Source organism: Strix aluco, chromosome 26 (genome assembly GCF_031877795.1).
Source record: "Strix aluco isolate bStrAlu1 chromosome 26, bStrAlu1.hap1, whole genome shotgun sequence".
NCBI lineage: Eukaryota > Metazoa > Chordata > Aves > Strigiformes > Strigidae > Strix > Strix aluco.
The window spans coordinates 4887421-4908571 of NC_133956.1; the positions used below are offsets into that span (position 1 = coordinate 4887421).

The 21151-nt window shown below is 56.2% G+C and overlaps 2 protein-coding genes and 1 non-coding gene across 15 annotated transcripts in view; all 3 read left to right on the forward strand.

The window, feature by feature from the left end:
• PHACTR4 (phosphatase and actin regulator 4) overlaps positions 1–3262 on the forward strand; it is a 79135-nt gene extending 75873 nt beyond the window's left edge. For all 9 annotated transcript variants that reach the window (XM_074850654.1, XM_074850651.1, XM_074850652.1 and 6 more), the window contains 2 exons: positions 1090–1166; positions 1774–3262. In XM_074850654.1, the coding sequence (XP_074706755.1) occupies positions 1090–1166; positions 1774–1789 (93 nt within the window). In that variant the 3' untranslated portion in view covers positions 1790–3262. The remainder of the gene's footprint in view (positions 1–1089; positions 1167–1773) is intronic.
• A 303-nt stretch (positions 3263–3565) lies between these two features.
• On the forward strand, positions 3566–16107 carry RCC1 (regulator of chromosome condensation 1). Of its 5 annotated transcripts, XM_074807199.1 has the most exons (14): positions 3566–3835; positions 4259–4301; positions 4488–4529; positions 7794–7878; positions 8916–9057; positions 9144–9228; positions 10232–10419; positions 10712–10891; positions 10978–11074; positions 12132–12254; positions 12470–12625; positions 13010–13129; positions 13556–13708; positions 14607–16107. In XM_074807199.1, the coding sequence occupies exons 6-14, from the start codon at positions 9156–9158 to the stop codon at positions 14780–14782; spliced, it is 1266 nt and encodes a 421-aa protein (XP_074663300.1). In that variant the 5' UTR covers positions 3566–3835; positions 4259–4301; positions 4488–4529; positions 7794–7878; positions 8916–9057; positions 9144–9155; the 3' UTR covers positions 14783–16107. The 5 variants fall into 5 exon arrangements, with proteins under 5 accessions (XP_074663300.1, XP_074663299.1, XP_074663301.1 ...); XM_074807198.1 differs by lacking the exon at positions 8916–9057 and having other exon boundaries at positions 4488–6197; XM_074807200.1 differs by lacking the exon at positions 8916–9057.
• Positions 3926–4130, forward strand: LOC141915668 (small nucleolar RNA SNORA73 family). Its single transcript, XR_012621003.1, has one exon. It is a non-coding gene; the product is annotated as a small nucleolar RNA SNORA73 family (small nucleolar RNA).
• Positions 16108–21151: the final 5044 nt, after the last annotated feature.

Consider the following 21151-nt stretch of genomic DNA (forward strand, 5'->3'; position numbering starts at 1 on the left):
GGTGACGTGGCCAAGAAGGCCAATGGCATCCTGGGTTGTATCAGCACTAGCATGGCCAGCGGGGACAGGGGAAGGGATCTGACCCCTGTGCTCGGCACTGGTGAGGCCGCCCCTCGATGAGTGGGTTCAGTTTTGGGCCCCTCACTCCAAAAAGGCCATTGAATGACTCGAGCGTGTCCAGAGAAGGGCAACGGAGCTGGTGCAGGGTCTGGAGCACAGGTCTGATGGGGAGCGGCTGAGGGAACTGGGGGGGTTTAGTCTGGAGAAGAGGAGGCTGAGGGGAGACCTCATGGCCCTCTGCAACTGCCTGAAAGGAGGGTGCAGAGAGGGGGGATGAGTCTCTTGAGCCAAGGAACCAGCGCCAGGACAAGAGGGAATGGCCTCAAGCTGCGCCACGGCAGGGTCAGACTGGCTCTTAGGAAGGATTTCTTTGCAGAAGGGGTTGTTGGGCGTTGGAATGGGCTGCCCAGGGCAGGGGGGGAGTCCCCATCCCTGGAGGGGTTGAAGAGTCGGGTTGACCCAGCGCTGAGGGATCTGGTGGAGTTGGGAACGGTCAGGGTGAGGTTCATGGTTGGACTGGAGGAGCTTCAAGGGCTTTTCCAACCGAGGTGATTCTGTGATTCTGTGACGTGGAGCCCAAGTGGGCATGGTCTGCACACCAGTGTGGGCTCTGCCTCCGCTTCTGAGGGAGGGAAGAGGATGAGGTGCAGGGCGTTGGTCAGAGGAGCGTTGTCCCTTGCGGGATGAGGCAGGCCTAGGCTAGAAGCTGGCAGGGAAGTGCCTGTTCTTGTGGGGACTGCCCAGCCCTCGGGGTGGAGGAGGGTGGAGCAGATTAAACTCAGCCTAGCATAAGCTGAGATGGTTGCTGCAGTCTGAGCTCCTTCCTTTACCAAAGGAGCTGTGGGACTCAGCCCTGCGTATCAAAACTGCTCTCAACTCTTCACCACCAAAAGTGGTGCAGATCAGCCCTGAGCTGATGTTGGAGGTACAGCAGCACCCTCTTGCCATGTCTGAGCTCACTTAAGGTGGGAGAGAGGGAAATGTATGTATGCCTTAGCAGGAGATAAAGGTCTCTCCCTCTTCCTGCAGGCTGCCATCCGGAAGGAGCTGAATGAGTTTAAGAGCTGTGAAATGGAAGTCCATGAGGACAGCAAGCAGTTCACAAGGTGAGCGAGAACACGTCACTCAGAGTTTCAGTCTTGTTGAGAGAGTTGTGCTGCAGGGAGGGGTAGTGCTGAGAGGCAGAGCATTAAAACCTTAGAAAAAACGACCAGCAGTTGGAGATGTAACGCCCCTTTCTGCCTTGGTGGTGTTGGGTGACTGGAGGAGTAGCAAACATGAAGTGGGTTGTTCTTCCTTAAACTGGGGTGTCGAGCCTGGAAACTCAAAATGACAGGCGGCTGGTTTGAGGTGTATCTGAAACCAGTGTGACCATGCAGCTGGAGCGTGGTTTTCTGGGGGTAGAGACGTGCGGCAGAGGCCACAGCCACAAAACACCTTGGTAGTTGGCTCTGGTGTTATCTACAAAGTGACCTGTGGACAATGGCCCCGGTGATTGTTTCCCTCCACCCCCAACAGTCGCTCTGTGGGGCTGAGTGTTTACAGAGCACAAGTGCTTTCTGAGGCAGAGGTGAAATCGTTTGTGAACAGCTTCACTGAGGGCTGGGAGTTTAGAGGTGGTTCAGTTTACTGGTTTTGGTCACGTGTAGTGTCTCAGTAACCATTTAACCTGAGTTCCAAGGAGGAGACTCAGATTTTTCACTTGGCTTTTAGGTACCATCGACCATAATCTTCCAAGAAAGGAGCAAAAGACCCGAGAGGACTGGAAGTTCTCTGCGTCCCTCTCCTAGGCAATACAGCGAGGGTAGAACCTCGGCTCTTCCAAGATTTGCCTTCAAAACATATCCAGAAAAGGGCTTTCGGCCAGGGAAGGGGAATCCTGTCTGAATGTAGCATTTCACTGGAACAAACACGTCTCGAGTGCCATCAGGCTGGAACTGAACACTATACCTCGCGCGGCTCAGCAATACGCCCCTGCTCCGGCGCCAGCACCCCTGCCAGGAGAGCATCCGCATGTGAATCAACGGGTCATTCCCCAGCTCCCTTTCTCAGCCCGGACAGGCCCAGTTTTCAGCTGTACATACTCCTTTCGGGGATGCAACTCCCTTGTTTCTTCCTCCTTACCTAGAGGGGGGGGGGGAAAAAAAAAAAGGCAGCTCTAGTGTTGGAAAGCTGAGGAATGGAGAGTGGATGTGCTGGGAAGCACGTGTGTATATTAGTTGTGTACAGAGGACCCTGTGCAGATGCTGACCTGGCAGACAACTGACATGTGACTTGTAATTTTTTGGTTTTGCTTGTGTCTCTGTCATGTCTTCAATGTCCTGAATCACTACTGACCAATGGTTTGTTGTCCTGGAAGGGAATTGTATAGATATTATTAACATATGCTGCATCTTTTTGTAAAAAAAAAAAAAAAACAAAAACAACTTAAAGGTGTAAAACATTCCCTCCCCACTCTCTCACACTTGCTGTGATGTTAACAGATCTTGAGATACCTAGGCTTGTTTAACAAATTACAGAACCGGGAAATGACTGTTGCCTTTTTAAAACTTTTTAATTTGGGGAAGCTGTGAGAGTAGTCAATTCTTTTTATTGTGGCTTCCTCCCAGATGTTTTTTACTCTCCCAAATCAGGGTGAAACTTGCCTTGTCTCATTTTTACAGCTAAACCTACTGGAAACTTGATCATTTCACTGTGTGGGTGGAAGGGGGAGGGGAAGAAGAGGTTTAAAAAGTGACCTTAAAAAGATAGTCTTTCTCTTTGGAGAATGAACGTGAGTTCTTCCTAAATGTGGGGGGTTTTTTTACAAAAATCTGGTATCTGCCACTGCTGTATCATGCACAAAACCTAACCCATGTGTGAGATGCCACTTCACGTGAAGAAGGGAGTATCAGAGGACGAGGAGGGTGTGGGAAGGGAGGGGGAGGACTTGCCGTGTTCACAAACCTGGCTCCTTGTTGCTCGGGGTGGGCCTCGCTGTGCTGCTGGTCTCTCCGCGCTGTGCCAACACCCGGGCCGGGGCCCAGCACCCCGGGCTGCCACTGCCCCAGCCCTGCGTGTGGGAGAGGGCGGGGGGGCTCTTCCCTCACAGCTTCCCCCTGTACATTATACCTGTAGACTAAATCGTTGCATTGTATATCAGTCTCCTCATCAACAGATTTTAATTATTGAATAAAAGTATTTTAGGATTTTTTTTTTTAAACTGCTTTGGTGGTGGTGTTTTAAATGCCTCAGCGGAAGAACTGAAGAGGATGGTGGTGCGTGGCTCCAGCTCAGGGGTGGCGCCGCCATGGCCGCCCCCCCCCCGCGCCGCGCTGTTCCCGCCTTTCCCACCGCGCATGCGTCAGCCTCCGCGCCCGCGCCTTCCCACTGCGCACGCGCTCTAGCTCTGCCTCCTGCGCGTGCGCGCTCTAGCCCCGCCCCCGCCCGCTCTATAAATACGGCGACGCGGGCGCGCTCGGTCTCTTTCTCTGCGCGGAGCGGTGGCGGCTGCAGGTAGGTCCGGGCGCGGCGGCGGCCTCCCCACTCTTTCTTCCCTCTTTTACCCCCTCCGCGCTGTGCGGTGGGGCCCCTACAGCCACGAAGGGCCATGCTGCTTGTAGCCCTTGTTCCCTTGTGGTAATAAGAGGCCGCGAGCGGCCTTCGCTGGGTGCTCGGCGCTGCTGAGGGGACACCCTGGGGCCGCGCCGCCCTCAGCTGCTCCTCAGCGTCTTCTCTTTCCTCAGGCTGTGCTGACGCCTAGCCCCGGCCTGGCCTCGTCCAGCTCGCTCCCGCCGTGAGTATCGCTCGTGGGGTCATATCTGAGCCGCGTGTAGGGGGAATGTGGGTTTGGGGGCGAAGCGCTGCAGCGCTTTTAATCGTTGATCCAACGTGGATATCCGGAGAAGTCGCTCTCTCTCGGCTCTGTCCGTGTGGCGCGTGGGAGCGTAGGCCTTCGGGCCCGTGACGTATGGTCCCTTTCCACGACGTTGGAGATTAAGCTGGGCCTCGAGTCTGCAGCCTGCATATTCCTACTGCTTCTCTGAGCCCTCGGGCGGTGACAGAGGAGATAAACCATGCAGGAAACAGCTCTGCCGCGCAAAATGGCGCCGGGGTGGGGGGGGGAGGACATGTGCCAGGCTGCATGGCTGGGGGGAGAAAGGGAAAAGGAGAAACTCTAGAGCAATTACTTAAAATACCTTTTCTTTATTTTTTCCAGTTCTAAACTTGGAAAGTTTTGGAGTGGAGCAGTGATTTGGAAGGTGAGTTATATTGCACTAATGTAATGTTGGCTGTGCGTAGTTACGTGGTTCTCCTAATAGTTTATACTTTAAATAAGCTTGAGGTATTTCTAAGTGGCTTACGGAAACTGAGTTGGATCGGCTTAAAGTAATTTAATACCAATGCAGATTTATGTGAGACTGAACTGTAGAACATTTGTCTCACAGATTGCTTGTCTAAGCAGAAAATTCCTCTGGCTGCTGAATACGGTAAGAACGGCTACAAGGCCACAGAGACCTCCGGTTTGTGAAAAACATCGCGGTAAGTCATGCGGCAGTTGGGTGAAACGTGTGCGGGAATGGGGAGACGTGCAAGTGCCTGGTGTTGTCACGGAAACTGCAGCCCTAGAAGGGGAAGAAAAAGGGCAGCTGAGACAAGCCCCGGTGCAATCACACACTGCTGAAGCACCGTGAGACTTGAACCCCCAGGACGCTGTGGATCCATGGTGGTGACTATTTCTGCAACTCTATACTGAATGCTTTCTTGATTTCTGCCTTTTTATTCTATCCTATCGCTACTAATTTTTTACTTTTGATAATAAAAGTTGGTTTGGGTTTATGGCATTTGGCCTCGTTTGTGTCTTAATCTCGCTCTTGGGATCATATCAGAAACCTCCCCTGACACTGGATTGGGGCAGATGGATGGGAAAAAGAGGTCGATGCCTGACTCTTCCTAAAGAGCCAGAAAAAAAATCACTGGTGAGGTGGAGGTGAACAGTATTTGTTGGAGTAGCTTGAGGCCTTATTTGTGCTGTAATGGAATTGGGGAAAGAGCAGAAACAAGCTTGGTGGAGAGTCAGGAAGGGCCTGGCTTAGACCCCTGTAATCCCCCGTTCTTTCACGTTAATCAGCCCCAGAGCAGACTTTACCCCTCTAAGGTGGGTGGTGGAGCACTGGGATAATACTGGGGGAAGGCACGTGGCACGCTGGCTTAGGACTGGGAACACGTGGCTGGACTTCATCAGCACATGGCTAAGGGCTTGTGAGCTGCTTGCCAAGCAGTAAGGTTTCTTAATTTTATTGGTTTTCTAAAGTGTTGCAAATATTGGTGAGTGATTGTGATGAGATGCTCACAACAGAAAAGAATCCACATGTCTAGTGGGGAGAGGGTGAGTACATTGAGAGTACCCAGCCCGAATAATTCATAGCTAAGGTTCAGTTCGTGCAGTATGTGCAGTGGAAATGTAGCCACAGAGATCAGAACGGGCAGGAAGCAGAAGATAATCTGCATTTGATAGCACGTGCTTCACACTGGGGACTGACCTGTACCTGGTTGCAGGGTGGGTTGTGTAGCTGCTGAATGTTGTGGTGCGATGAAGCAGGGCCTGGGGCTGAGCTACCCAGGAGGAAATGGGGGTAGAGCCGTGGGGAATTGTCCAGCGCACACCTGAAAGGTGCTGCAGAGTCACGGGCAGGACTGTGGGTGGCCTGGGGTGTAAGGAGTAAGGGAAAGGAGCCACATTGTCTCTGTGTGCACTTGGCCTTGGCATCAGCTGCCCTGTGGACCAACAGCCCTGGGCAGCTGCTGGGGAAGATGTGACTCAACCCCATGTGTGGTGAGGACGTTCGGGGGGGGGGGCTGGTAATAGAGGGGTGGCTCATAGGATGTGGGTGAGAGCAGTAATTTGTGCATCTTGTGTTACCTGGAATAATACCTTAAAGTATCAATACATTGTAAAACTGTAGCTGCAGTGGAGAACTAAATAAACTTGACTTTTTTTTTTGCTTGGTGTGCATTTCTTTGTGAGCCATCACTTGGATATTCTGGGACTGTGAAGGAAATCCCAGACACTCCTGTTGGTGCCTCTCGTGTGGAGACAGAAGTGGGATCCCTGTGTGTGCTCTTCATCTGTCCTCTGCAGGGTGTGATGGTGAAAGGTGCAGACACTCACTTAAAACCGCTGTTACTACCTGTTGGGGCTGGATTAGGGGCAGATGATACCCTTTTGTGTGGTTTTGAGTCATCTCGTGGCAGATTAACCTCTAGATCAGCCATTCAGGGTTAAACCCAGAAGGGTTAATGCAGCCTGGACCCCACGTGTGCTGCTGGGGGGGAGTGGCAAGGCCACTCTTGCACCCTTTGCAAAGGGGAAGGTTATGCTTAAAGGGTTAAAATGCCAACAGATTAATTAGTTGCCTCTTTCCACCCTCCAGCAGCTGGCTGGATATTCTGCCCTTGGCCCTGCTTGAATTCCAGAGGGAAAGGGTCAGGAAACAGGAGTTTGGAATAACGGGTTGTGCTGCTCCTGGAAGGGTTTTCTGATCACCTGGGCACCTCGGGAGCAGGGCCTGCTTAGGCTGGCCTATTTGTACATAATTGGGAACTTGATTTCTGTAAAAAAAATGGCTATCAACTGCCAAATGGATTATGTAGGCCTTTGGTCTTAATGAGGAGAACTGATGAGTGGAATAAGAAAGATCCATCCTGTCAGGTGAGCGGCAGGACACAGGCGTGGGCTGTTGGTTTGCTCCCTTGCCGTTGCCACGAGAAACTCAGTCTGGTTCCTGCTTGAAAAATAAAAGTGGCGTTTCCACTTCTAAAACAGTAGAATGATGGGAAAAGAGTCTGTAAAAAAGATGAGGGTGGAGAACTGTGGTGGGGTCGAACCCTGCGGCCAGCCCTGTGTGCCCTAAACAATCAGCAAACCCCCAGGGGAAGCCAAACAGGTAAAGCTTTTGGGTTTATCTTAAGATAATTGTAACTATGGTCATTGCAAGGACCAGAAAGTTCCAAAAGCCCAATAGCTGGACTCTGAGGAGTCTCTACACCTCCGAGGAGTCTAGCTGTGAGGATGAATCTGTAAATACAAGTGACACTTTTTTTAAACAAATGGACATTAATGGCACAAGGTGCCAAAAAAACTACAACTTCATCGGTCCTAATTCCACGTTACAACTGACAAAGTAACGGTGGAGTACTGACAGCAGTTGGGAAACCTGCTGTCCAGACAACGTTTGACCCCGTCGAACAGTCTGCTTGGGTCAAATATGCGTCATAAAATTCAGTTGCTCTTCAAAACCTGACAGTTTTTCAACTTGTGCAATCATTTCCGTAATGAGGCATTTCTGGGCTGGAGGAGGCCGCTACAACCTTCTCTGCTACGCTTGAAATGGTTCAAAACGCCACTGCAGATGCTTTGAGAGATTCACAGTTGGAAATCAACTCGCTCTCTGTTTAACTACCCAGAATCGGTGACTTCGGACTGTCTCCCCGCATCGCAAGGACCGTCTGTGCAACTAAACTTGTTGCTTTTACACAAAGCAATCCAGACAGATCAAAGAGGGTGTAAAGAAGTTAAATAAGTTTGTGTTTTCCATTAAATAGAGGCTTCTCTAACACCTCTGTTAGGTGGCATCTTGGCTGTGGTCCTGGCTACCAGACCTTGGGGTGTAGACCTGCCGGATTTTAATTGTCTTAATGATCATCATCCAATTAGTCTCTCCTTGTACTAAACACCGTATTTCCTGCTGCAGATCTGCGGCCTTGCTGCCGGACCCGGAGCTGCGCTGCCTGTAGGAATCGCTGGATGCAGGACGAGTTATTTACACAGTAACCGAGGCACGCGCTGACTGGGAATCTGAGCGGGGGCCTCCAAGGAGGCAGCTGCCTTCCCTCCCCTGCCTGCACTGGCCTGCCCTCCCTTGCCTGCCCTCCCCCCCTCTGCCTGCCCTCCCCTCCCCTCCCCTGCCTGCCCTTCCCTGCCTGCCCTTCCCTGCCTGCCCTCCATTGCCTGCACTCCCCTTCCTTGCCTGCCCTTCCCTGCCTGCCCTCCATTGCCTGCTCCTCCCTGCCTGCCCTCCTCTCTCCTGCCTGCCCTGCCCTGCCCTCCCCTCCCCTGCCCTCCTCTCCCCTCCCCTGCCTGCCCTTCCCTGCCCTCCCCTCCCCTCCCCTGCCCTCCCCTCCCCTGCCCTTCCCTGCCCTCCCCGCACTCCCCTGCCCTGCCCTGCCTGCTCTCCCCTCCCTTGCCTCCCCTGCCTGCCCTCCCCTCCCCTCCCCGGGGCGGCCGAGGGACCCCGCGGGCGGGCGTTGTCGCGGGCCGCCGACCGGCAGGGGCCGCTGTTCCCGGCCAGGCCCGGCGTGGCCCCGCGCATGCGCGGTGAGGGCGCGCGGCAGCGGCCGGCGGCGGAGCGGAGGTGGGAGCGCGGGGAGGCCCCGGGGGCGACGGGCGGGGAGGGGGGAGAGACGGGACCGGGGTGGGGGGGACACACGGAGAAGGGCGGGGGGTGTCCTGCCGAGCCTCGGGCCGCCTTCGGTGCGTCCGGCCGCTCTCGGCGAGCCGCAGCCGGCGGGGAGGAAAGGCCGGGCCGGGCCGCGGGCCTGCGCGGCTCCACGTGGGGCGGGGGGCGGCGGCGCGGGGAATTCAAACGGCGGGGGTGGGGGGGAGCCCCGGTGGGGCGGTGAGCCCGGCCCACGCGGGTCGTGGCGGTGGGACACGCGGCGTGGCGGCTCGGCTCGGGCCGGGGAGTGGAGCGAGCGGGGCGCTCCTTGCTGCGGCCTCCCCCGCGGGGCCGTGTTCCTGCGGGGGGGCCCAGGCAGGGGCTGGAGCCATCCCTGGCCCTGCCCGGTGTCATTCCCCGCGCTGCCTTGACCTGAAGGGTGGAGGCGTTCACGTCCGTGTGAGAGTGGGAACCGTGGATAAAACACGCGAGGAAAAAACCCCACAGCCTTTCCCCAACGCGGGAGCCGAGATCGGGGCTCAAACCTGAATTCAGTCACCGGTCCCGCAGGTGGTCCGAGGTGATTGTTAAAGCGGGGTGGGAGGGGGAAACCCCGAAGAGCTGACAGCCCCCTGGGTGACCCAGTGGGGTGTCTCTGGTGTTTAGGTCCGAGGCGCTATGCCAGGGAAACGCACTGCGAAGAGGAGCCCGGTGCCGGAGGAAGAGTCTCCTGGAAGGAAGAGGATTAAAGGTAAGAAAAACCCCTGGGAGTTTTCCCTCCCTATTCCCAGAGACCCACTTTAATGGAAGGGGTGTCCCCCCCATGTGTTATATACAGTATTTAGAATCACAGACAGGTTTGGGTTGGAAGGGACCTTAAAGACCATCCAGTTCCAACCCCCCTGCCACAGGCAGGGACACCTTCCACTAGCCCAGGTTGCCCAAAGCCCCGTCCAACCTGGCCTTGAACCCTTCCAGGGAGGGGGCAGCCACAGCTTCTCTGGGCAACCTGTGCCAGGGCCTCACCACCCTCACAGGAACAAATTTCCTTAGATCTAATCTAAATCTGCCTTCTTTCAGTTTAAAATCGTCACCCCTTGTACTATTCCTACAACCCCGACTCTTGTCCCTCCTCACCTTTCCTGTAGCCCCTTTCAGTCCTGGGAGGCTGCTCTAAGGTCTCCCCAGAGCCTTCTCTTCTCCAGCTCAGCCCCTCAATCCTCACAGGGGGGTGCTTCAGCCCCCCAAGCATCTTCGTGGCCTCCTCTGCTCTGCTCAAGCAGGTCCGTGTCCTTCTGATGTTGGTGCCCCCAGAGCTGGACCCAGCACTGCAGGGGGGTCTCACAAGAGCGGAGCAGAGGGGGAGAATTCCCCCCCCTCGCCCTGCTGCCCACACTGCTCTGGGTGCAGCCCAGCACACGGGTGGCTTTCTGGGCTGTGAGTGCACGCTGCTGGCTCACAGTCAGTTTTCCACCCACCAACACCCCCAGGTCCTTCTCCTTGGGGCTGCTCTCAACCCACCCATCACCCAGCCTGTGTTTGTGCTTGGGATTGCCCCTGCACATGGACCTTGCACTTGGCCTTGTTGAACTCCATGAGGTTGGCATGTCCCACCTCTCCAGCCTGTCCAGGTCCCTCTGGATGACATCCCTGCCCTCCAGCGTGTGACCGCACCACACAGCTCGGTGGTGTCAGCAAACGTGCTGAGGGTGCCTCGATCCCACTGTCAAATCTGTCTCCCTTCTGCCCTGCAGTCTGCCACCCGTCCCACCGCACGCAGCCCGGCCTGGTGCTGACGCTGGGGCAGGGGGATGTCGGCCAGCTGGGCCTGGGGGAGGACGTGATGGAGAGGAAGAAGCCGGCCCTGGTGCCACTGCCGGAGATGATGGTGCAGGTGGAAGCCGGAGGGATGCACACGGTGTGCCTCAGCCAGACGGGAAAAGTGAGTGCAGCGTGGAGGGGGCAGCACCCAGGGGATGTGGGGAGGCTGAGCTGCGCTTCCCCACAAGCTCTGGGACATGCCCTGGAGCTGGGGGGCTGAATCGGACCCTGCTCTGCCCAGACATGGAGCTGACTCCAGCTCTGGGGATGAGCGTGGTCTCCGTGCCACGGCCCACACACTTTTAGGTGGTCAAAGGGATAATTCAGCCAGTGGGTCTCTGTCCCCTGGCTTCACACTCAACCTGTTGCCCCTCCGGGTGCCCTCCTGACCAGTCCGCTCGCTCTCTCTGCAGATCTACACCTTTGGCTGCAACGATGAAGGCGCCCTCGGGCGCGACACCTCAGCAGAAGGGTCAGAGACCACCCCGGGGCTGGTGGAGCTGCAGGAAAAGGTGGTGCAGGTCTCTGCGGGGGACAGTCACACAGCCGCGCTGACGGACGATGGCAGGGTTTTTGTCTGGGGCTCCTTCCGGGTACGTTGGTTTCTCGGACGCTGGAAGCTCTGCTGATGGTTGCTGCTTCTGCCACTCATGTCCCTGCGTCTTGTCTCTCCACGCAGGATAACAACGGGGTGATCGGCTTGCTGGAGCCCATGAAGACGAGCTCCATCCCTGTGCTGCTCCAGCTCAGCGCACCCGTTGTTAAAATTGTCTCAGGTGAGCCCGGTCCCGGGGTGCGCGTGGGTCAGGGCTGGTGCACGGGGCTGTTGCAACCCTCGGGAGAAGGTAAAGGTCCAGAAGGTCCATGTCCTCCCTCTTGGCTGCTTTGAGCCAGGTACAAGGGTGTGCTTGCTTTCCTCTAGCTCCTGAGAGAACAGACCTTGTGTCTCTCCTCGCCTCAACGGTATTGTTAATATTTTACCCAATCCGACGGAAAATGCCTTACGAGAGTGCCCTGACCGCGACCCCGCAGGGTCAGAGCACTCACCCACTTCTAGACTTGGAGAAGCTGAGCAGAGCACCCAGGGAACTTGTCCAGGGTGAGCCTGGGGCAGGGGCTGTGCCCCTAAATCTCCCCAGAGCAACTTCTTTGAAGTTTCAGTTGGGGAACCAGGATCAGAAAGAGGGAGGTCCTGGGCTTTTAAGTTGTGCCAGAAGCTGGTGTCATGGTATTCAGTGCAGTAAACCCCACTGAATTCTAGAAAGCTGGACAGGTTTACATGGAATCCCAGAATCATCTCAGTTGGAAAAGCCCTTGAAGCTCCTCCAGCCCAACCATGAACCTCACCCTGACCGTTCCCAACTCCACCAGATCCCTCAGCGCTGGGTCAACACGACTCTTCAACCCCTCCAGGGATGGGGACTCCCCCCCTGCCCTGGGCAGCCCATTCCAACGCCCAACAGCCCCTTCTGCAAAGAAATCCTTCCTAAGAGCCAGTCTGACCCTGCCCTGGCGCAGCTTGAGGCCATTCCCTCTTGTCCTGGCGCTGGTTCCTTGGCTCAAGAGACTCCTCCCCCCTCTCTGCACCCTCCTTTCAGGGAGTTGGAGAGGGCCATGAGGTCTCCCCTCAGCCTCCTCTTCTCCAGACTAAACCCCCCAGTTCCCTCAGCCGCTCCCCATCAGACCTGTGCTCCAGACCCTGCACCAGCTCCGTTGCCCTTCTCTGGACACGCTCGAGTAATTAACTAGTACATGTAGGATCTCAGCCCCTGGGTCTTGCTGGGTTCCTGGCGCATGACTCCTGCTTCCCTCCTCTCCCTCATCTCCTCCCAGGGAACGACCACTTAGTGATGCTGACGATGGACGGTGACCTCTTCACGTGTGGCTGCGGCGAGCAGGGCCAGCTGGGGAGAGTGCCGGCGCTTTTTGCCAACCGAGGAGGAAGGAAGGGGCTGCGTGAGTTGCTTTGGTGCTCAGAGGCGCGTGGTGCTGCATCCTTTGGCCCCAGCTCTGCACTTTGCAGAGGAGCAAAGAGACCCAGACTTTTTTCCCCTGCTTCTCAAGGGCTCGTGTGTAAATCGGTTCCTTGAATTCAGTGAGCTGGATCTAAGGGGGAAGGAAAAGGGTGTAAATCATGAATCCTCATGTGACACCTTGTCTCCTACCCCCAGAGCGCCTGCTGGTCCCCCAGCGTGTCCCTGTCAGAGGCAAAGGCAACAGAGGCAAAATGCGCTTCCAGGACGCCTTTTGCGGGGCTTACTTCACCTTCGCTGTCACACAGGAGGGACACATCTATGGATTTGGTCTCTCCAACTACCACCAGCTGGGTGAGCTTCGCTTACATCCCTCCTGCTTTGGTCTGGCTGCAGACTCCTTCTTGGGCTGGCAGGAGGATGCTGCTGGGTGCCCCGGATCCTGAACACCAAGCACCCACTGGACACAGCAGAGCTAGAAATTGGGGTGGGGGTCACCCTGTATAGCTCTGAGCTAGAAATTGAGGTGGGGGGTCACCCTGTATAGCTCTGGGTTTAGATCCCAGCCCCTGCAGCTGGTGGGTTTGAGTAGAAATTTGATTTTGTGGGGGCTGGAGGGGGCTGTGTTAGTCTCTGGTGGGGTGAACCACAGCGGGGATGGCTCGGTGCCCCTGCCTGGCCTGGGCTGCCCGTGCCTGCGGACCTGACCTGCCTGGGTTTGTGTGTCCCACCCCGCAGGGACCCAGGGCACCGAGCCCTGCTTCTCCCCACAGAACCTGACGTGCTTCAAGAACTCCACCAAGTCCTGGGTTGGGTTCTCCGGTGGGCAGCACCACACCGTGTGCGTCGACTCAGAGGGTGAGCGCTGGCGTGACGGGCGGGCTGGGGGTTGCACAAAGGGGGATGCAGGGGACCCCCACGGCCCTCGCCGTGACTGGGGAGGTGTTGGGGTGATGTACTGGAGCCCTCCAAATCCTCAGTGTTCAAGGCAACAAGAGTGGCATGAATTTTCAGCAAAGGGCAGGGAGGATGACAGGAACCCAGGGTTACTTGTGAACTCTGCTCTTGCAGGCTCAGTCTGTCCAGGCACCCGCCCACCCTCTTGATTTTGGGGAGCTCAAGGGTCTCTGTCCCACCCTGCACCTCCTTTTTTGGGATCTAGGCTGTGGTAGGGAGGAGTGATGCTCCCCTAGGAGTCAGACCGGGGCAAGAGGGTCTGGCTATGGCCTTCTGTGGGCTTCTGCCCTCCTTGAGTCACCTCCTGTGCATCTTCTTGTGCTCCAGGTAAAGCCTACAGCCTGGGCAGGGCAGAGTACGGCCGGCTGGGCCTTGGGGCAGGGGCGGAGGAGAAGAGCACACCCACGGTCATCCCGGAGCTGCCCAACATCTCTTCTGTTGCGTGCGGCGCGTCGGTCGGCTACGCCGTCAGCAGTGACGGTGAGTGCGGGGGCAGGAACGCTGCCATGTCCCCTCCCCACCCCTCGTTTGTCCGGGACTGGAGCCAGGTCCTGGCGTTGATCAACCACCCAGCCCGGAGGCAGCTGGGCAGCAGCTGCTCAAATATTTTTGTGTTGGCGAGGTTCGTAACAGGGTGTTGATCAGGAGGGGGTCGTTGGCCTCCCGGTCCCCCTGACACCCTGAACTCTGCTGCTGCGAGACCTCTGTGCTCTGGTGCTGTGGGAAGGAGGGTTTGTGGTGGGACAATGAGGAGAGGCTGAGGGAACTGGGGGGGTTTAGTCTGGAGAAGAGGAGGCTGAGGGGAGACCTCATGGCCCTCTACAGCTCCCTGAAAGGAGGGTGCAGAGAGGGGGGATGAGTCTCCTGAGCCAAGGAACCAGCGCCAGGACAAGAGGGAATGGCCTCAAGCTGCGCCAGGGCAGGGTCAGACTGGCTCTTAGGAAGGATTTCTTTGCAGAAGGGGTTGTTGGGCGTTGGAATGGGCTGCCCAGGGCAGGGGGGGAGTCCCCATCCCTGGAGGGGTTGAAGAGTCGGGTTGACCCAGCGCTGAGGGATCTGGTGGAGTTGGGAACGGTCAAGGTGAGGTTCATGGTTGGACTGGAGGAGCTTCAAGGGCTTTTCCAACCGAGGTGATTCTGGAATTCTGTGAATGGGTTTGGTTTGCTCCCTGGGGCCAAAACACTGCCGTGGCTGTGTGGTGAAACGCTTCTGAGTTGCCAAGCGTGTCTCCTTGCCCCCCTGCCTGGCTCTCTGGCCCCCATCGCTCCCCCCCGCCGCTGCCCGGGCATGAAGTCCCCTCGGGTTTGGCTGCTGCGTCCCCTCCCCACCCCACCCCGCAGCCGTTTTGACCTCAAACCCCACATCGCCTCCGTTGCAGGACGAGCGTTTGCCTGGGGCATGGGCACCAACTACCAGCTGGGCACAGGGGAGGAGGACGACGTCTGGAGCCCCGTGGAGATGACGGGGAAGCAACTGGAAAACCGCACGGTCCTGGCCGTGTCCAGCGGCGGGCAACACACGGCGCTGCTGGTCAGGGACAAGGAGCAGAGTTGATGAAGCGACGCCGCGTAGCCGAGCCCAGCGGGATCGCGGGACCCGTGCACACACCCCCCCACCACCTTCTGCCTGCGGCAGGCGGCCGGTTTCCAGCTCTGGTCTCCTGCCGACAGCGGTGGGGAGGGCAGGAGGCTCCCGGAGCCGGGCCCCGGCGGCGTCGGTGAGGCTGGAGCAGGGCTCTTCAGGGATGCTCGTGGTTTTTTCTCCCTGCAAGTGTGTGTCTGTCTTCCCGTGGTGCCCGGTGCTCTGTTAGCTCCCCCGGGTTGGCTTCGTAAACTGATCTCAGTACCATTGCTGGATGGGTTTTCCACTTCTTCTTTGATTATTTTTGATATTTTCTGGCCCGGCAAAGCTGAGGGCCTTGTTCACGACGCAAAAGGCTTTCTGAGGTCCCCGTGTTCCCCATCTCTGGGCGCTCCTTCATCCCTGAACCTAAACATCTTTTACCTCTTGGTAAATTACCAAGGTTTACTCTTGGTTTACTCTTAATTGGACTTGGATTTCTCTGCTGCCACCCACCAAACCCCTCTGGGCTCGTTCTGGGGGAGCTCTCGGTCCAGCAGAAGCTCTCCCGGGAGCTCTCTCCTCTCACCCCCAGCGCTCGTGGCTGGGAGCCTGCGTGGGGGGGATGCTGCTGGACGATGCCCGGCCCGTGCTGCACACAGAGCTGTGGCTGCTGGAACAGGGGGGCTCCGGCCTCCCACCCGTCACCGCTTACAGATCTGAGCCAAAATCCCCCCGGCAGTGGCGCCGGGAGCAGGTTCCCTCACTCCCCTGTCCGGAGCAGCCGCTTCCAGCGCTGCTTTTTGCAGTCCCAGCCACTCTTGTTCTTTCCCGTTGCCTTTGGAAACCCAACAAAATCCATCCCACGGGTGGGGACTTTGTTATTTGAATTTTTCCCTCTTTCCTTTGTTGAGGAAGGAGCTTCATTTGCTGTTAGGGCCTCGCTGAGAAGACAACCAAAACCCAGCTATGCAGCAAATCGCTCGAAACAGTGGGACTCCCTCCCCAGCGTCTCCGGTCTTGGTCCAACTGGTCTGGCTCCCTGCGCCCGGCCTGCCCCGTTTTCTCTTTCCGTGCTGCCTGCCGGGTGCCTGGACTGAGAAAGGGGGGGTCTGCAAAGATTCAATTTTGTATGTTAAGTTACAGCAATAGGGGGAAGGGGGGGTGTGTGCAGGGCGGGGCGCTGGGACTTGTACAATGGCTCAGAATAGGTTAAATTTTTTTAAAAGAAAATGTAAAGTATTTTGGTTGATTGAGGAAGAGAGGAAAAAAAAAACTGTAATCTTTTAACGTTTGGAATAAACTGAGTTTTGATAAACCTCAGTGTTTCCTGTGGTTTGGAGGGGTGGGCAGCTCTCCCTCCGTGGGCACGGGTCTGCTCTGGGATCCTGTCTGAGGGTGGTGGGGCCAGAAAGGGCTGCGCGGGTCCCCTCCTGCCACCTCCCTCCATCAATCCTGACCCGTTCCTGTCCCCAAGCTGCCACGGGAGCCGCGGTGCTGGCCCTGGGGAGGGGAGCCCGGGGCTGAGGGAGGCTCATGGTGGGGAGATGGGGATGGACCGAGGACACCTCGACCTCCTGCCACCCCTAGACTGTGGTGTGGGACCAGTTCTCTGTGGCCACGGTGCTTGGGGACAGGTCGAGATGGGTGCCTGCTTTGTAGGGGTGCGGGGCCACCCTTGGGTGCTGCCGTGGCCCCAGCCGTGTGTATCTGGGTGCACGTGTGCAGTTGTGGGACGCGGCCGCGGGATGGCAGCAGGAGCAGGGGACAGCGGGACCGCTGGGCTGGGAGAAGTGGGGCAGGGAAAAGGGATGGTCCCCGTGGGACCCCCGCTGTCCCCGTGGGACCCCTATTCCTGGCAAATTTGTGTCTCCCGAGGCACAGCTGAGCCCACGGCCACGGCTGGAAGGTGTCCTGGCATGTCAGAGCTGAGCCGGACCCGTGTGTCTGCTCCAGCGCAGAAACTGGCACCGACAGAGCAAATTTCCACATCCTGGTGTGACCGGAGCCCCCGGTGTCTGTTTATTCTTAATTATTTTGGGAGGCAGCAGGTTCCTTAATAAGCCTCAGGCTGTGAATGGGCGGACGTTCACTAATACTGTGGCTGATGCTGCTCCCTGGGGACCATCACCCTCCGTTTGCTGCTCCTCCACCAAATGTGACCTGCTGGTGCTGGATACTGATGGGGAAATTCCTCGTTGTCTTGGGCCTGATTCCCAGCGACGAGCTCAACGTTCATGTCTTGTTTTCAAAAGCAGCGCCGGTATTTTTATATCCCTTCCAGGGAAATAACCCACCCCACTCTGAGTTGCTTTGCCACCCTTTTTCCAAGCCCATCGAGACCGCCGTGATGCAGAGGGCTGTGCCGGGCTCTGCAAAGCCCTGCTCTGGTGACCGCTTTCCATCCGTCTTCCTGCCCTTTGCTTTGAACCTCGCTGCCCTATTTATAGTTAAGGAAGGCAGAGAGACTTAAAAAAGGGAGATGGACTTCTCCGGCATCGGAGCGATGCTGTCAAGCCGCGGGGATGGAAGGAAGAGCTTCTCGCTCTGCGGGGCTCCCGGTGCCTGGGTGGGAGGAGGCGGCTCTGACCCCAGCTGGGGTTGAGGATGGATGCAAATGGGTTAAATTGCCAGTTAAACCGGGCTTGTGGTTTGGGATTTGGGTTTCGATGCAATTTCTGGGTGGTGTGAATGTCTCCCAAAGAAGTTGGAGGTGATGTGCTGTTCAAAACCCTGCGGAAAATGATTTTGGGAAGGGCGAAACTCACCCTGGTAAGGGCTGAAGCCCCCCCCCAAGGCATTGATGGCAGCACACAGGGGAAGGGGACACACAGAGCAGCCGGGGAGGGACCCGAGGGACCCAACCAGCCTGGTCGAGGCACCACATCCTGGCGACCACCCTGTCAGCAGCAACCTGGGGCTGGCTGGGGTTTGGCTGTCCCCTCCTCGTCACCCTTTTGGCTGCCACTCCCTGGAGCTGGTGTCCCCGGTGGGTGAAGCTCCGCTCCCAGCTTCTCTCTCAGCATCAGCTCGGCGCAGCTCTTCCCGATTCCTCCTTCTCAGTCCCACCGTTGGACAGGGAAGAGTTTCATGATGCAAAACTGAACCAAGAAAAGCCGGTGCGAGGGGCCAAGCTGGTACCTGGGGAGGCTTTTCCCCGGAGAGCCTGGCCTGGTTGCTCTGGTTGCACCAAGAAGCTCCTGTCCCTCCGGACCGGGATGTCCCCATCGGGGTGCAGCACCTTCGGGCACACAGCAGAAGGCCGGGAGGATGGAGAAGATTCCTCCTCCCTTTTGCCGAGCGGGATTTTCCTTCTTTCCTCAGCTGTCAAAAGCCTCCTGCTCGGTCATCCCCTATCACCTCGGCCTCTCGCAGTGGCCGGGCTCTGCTTCCTGAGGGCAGCTGATAAACTCTGAGAGGAAACACCTGCCCGGCATCTTGGCCAAGGGCTGGTTTGTCCCTTCTGCGTAACACCCACTCTGGGGCAGGGACACGCTTATGGAGGGGTTGGCTCGTGCTGGTCCTGCCCAACCTCCCAGGAATCCCTATCCCAGTGCTCCCAGTGCTCTCAGTAACTCCCCATCCCCTTAGCATGGGCAGATTTTTACATCCGTCCCCCAGGTTTGGGCAATTTCTTGCAGCACAAGCAGCACCTGGCTGGTGGCACCATCCTGCACGGTCCCCACAGGGCCAGATCCTGCCCTTCTCCATCTGCAGCTAGGGACAAAACTCCGATTGTTCCCAAATGGGATGGAATCGTTTCCATCCACCCGTTATCGAGGAGCTGGTCATGCTGCTGGAAAGGGGGAAACATTCCCTCATGACTAGGGAGCCTGTTGGTATTTTCAAGAAAGAGGGGAAAAAAGGGCTAGGGAGAACAATAGAGTTTAAAATATTCGGAGCTGATGAATCAGCTGACGTTGTCTTGGGAGCCAGAGTGACACTTCAATGGGAAGTTGCTGGAAACTGGGGGAAGGATGAGCCCCCGCGCCGGGGGGAGAGAGTGGGCGAAGGAAAACAGCTTAATTGAGAAAAGGGAAACGTCTCATTAATGAGCTTTTGCGCCGGCAGAGGGAGGCGGTGGTGTTTTGGGGCTGAGGAGGAGGAATTTGGGTCCTGTGGTGGGGTTTGGGGGGGACCTCTGGCTGTGCCAGGGTCTGACCTCGGTGCACAGCAGAGGTTTTCCACCGCTGGCACAGCCAGACCTTCTCTCGCTGCCGGAGGGTCCCCGCAGCTCCGGTCCCGCACCCCCGGTCACCATCTGTTGCTATTCAAAGTGCTTTTAATTTACAGACAAAAGATGGGAACGTGGGATTTGGGGCTTTTAGCATCCTGGAGGATGAGCTCTGGTGTTGCGAGGCTCTTTTGTCTCCGGAATAAAAGCACCTTGTGTGTTGTTTGAACAATGGGTGGGGTTTTAGTTTTCTTGGTTTTTAACATGTTTTTCGGATGCAAAAAAAAAAAAATCCACCTATGCAACGCTGATGCAGGATCTGCTGGGAGAGAATTGCGTCTTCAAGAGGGTTTGGGGGATACTGAATTGGTTTCTTGTCCTCCTTTTCCTGCCTCAAAGAGGAAACGAGCTTTAATTATTGCCAAGTTGCCTGGTGGCAGGGCCGTGTGGTTTTCCCTGGGAGCCGGCTAATTAAACAGGCTGCTGCAGCGTGTCGGGTCGTGCAGGTCTTTAATGATGGGTCTGCAAGCGAAGGAGAGAGTTTGGTCATTGCACCGGGCGGTCTCAGCTCCCTGAGTCCTGGCATTAAGGCCGGGAACCTCACCAGTATATCCCAGTACAACAGGGGTGTGCAATGGTCTGGTGTGGCTCCTGGTAGAGGAGCGTGTTGGGTCTCCAGGGGACGGGAATTGGGTTCAAATAGTGATGTGTGGAGCTCTCTGCCCCCTCCCAAAACTGCTGAAGTCCTGGTTCATCTCCTTTAATGGTTCAAAAATAGGGAAAACTTCTCTCCCAGCTCGGGACATCGCTCTGGAGCTGGGGAACACGAGTCCGGCTCCTTCCCTGCGTGGAGGAGCCCCAGTGCTCCCCTGGGCCACCAACCACCCCCCCCATGACCAGTCCCTGAGCGCTGCACGTTCCTCCCAGTTCCACTTGCACTGGGGAAAAAACAGCACAGGTTGAGCAGAAATTGTAACTATGAAAGGAAGGGGGGAAAAAAAAAAGAGTCCGAGTAATTATTTGTAGTGGTGGGGTTTTTTTCTTTTTAAATGATGAATTGCAAGTCAAGAAGCATCTCTTCAGGGCTGAGAGCCTGAATCCAGCCCGGGCTGCTCCGGAGCAAGGGTGGTGGGAGATATCGCCCGCGTCCTCGCCAGGAAAGCCGGATTTACTCATTTCCATATGCATAATAATGCAATTAGAAAGTCAGCCTAAACCTGCGGTGCAGACAAAGAAACAGGCGGCTTCATAATTAATCACACGTGTAAGAATAAAGCCTGTTACATTAGGTTCATTATTTGGTGGATTAATTTAAAAAAAAAAAAAAAAAAAGAACATTTTCTGCAGTAGCAAAATGTGTTATTAGACTGCAAAGACGGTCCCTGGAAATAGCTTGTGGGTGCGTGGCAGCTCCCGTGTGCCGGCACACGTTGCTGCATTATTCACTGGGCTGGATGCTGGTTTAACTGGGCTGTGAAATTGCTGGAGTCGGTGCCTGGATTCATTTTCTGAGGGCGCTGGGTGGTGGAGAAGGGTCTGGGAAGCAGCTTTGGAGTGGTGCTGGAGCAGCAATGCCCCTGCTAGAAACCACCCCCAAGGCTGGAAATCTGGTTTTTTGCATCCACCCGGTGCTTTTTATGCTTTTCCCATTCTTTGGGAACTCATAAAACACTTCACAAATGGATACGGCAGAAGTGATAAATACTTTAAAATCCAAAGTCTCATTAAACAAGAGCGGAGTTACAGGCTCCAACACCCCTTTCCATTGCATTTCCACTAAATCCTCATTTGCATTTAAATTACAAACGTAATTTGGGCCGGAGTTTGAGCTGCTGGGCTATTAAAATAAAACTGTATCTTGATGACCGGCAGCAGAGGGATGCCTCGAACGCCACCGGTGCGTTGAAAAGGCTTTTGGTTACCAGGGCTTGCAAAATACCCTCAGCTAAAGGGGCTCAGGGTTCCACGAAGGTGGGTTTTTCCCAGTACGGGAGAGTTTTTACAACTTGAATCTAGAGGTAGCCCCTCTCCCATCGCTCCCCAGAACACCACCCTGAGCCGGACCCCACTCATTTTCATGACTGAGAGTCAAAGGAGAGCTGGAAACTGCTTGCTATCTCTTATTTTATTTTATCTATTTTTTTTAGAAAGCGTGGTTCCTATACAGAAATGCTGCTGAAAGCCCAAAA

Excerpts from the sequence above, each read along its gene's own strand:
- RCC1 (XM_074807198.1), top strand. The coding sequence starts at position 9,156 with ATGCCAGGGAAACGCACTGCGAAGAGGAGCCCGGTGCCGGAGGAAGAG. Across the intron at positions 9,229-10,231 it reads TGGAAGGAAGAGGATTAAAG|TCTGCCACCCGTCCCACCGC; the intron begins GTAAGAAAAACC and ends TCTGCCCTGCAG. Across the intron at positions 12,626-13,009 it reads CTCCAACTACCACCAGCTGG|GGACCCAGGGCACCGAGCCC; the intron begins GTGAGCTTCGCT and ends CCCACCCCGCAG.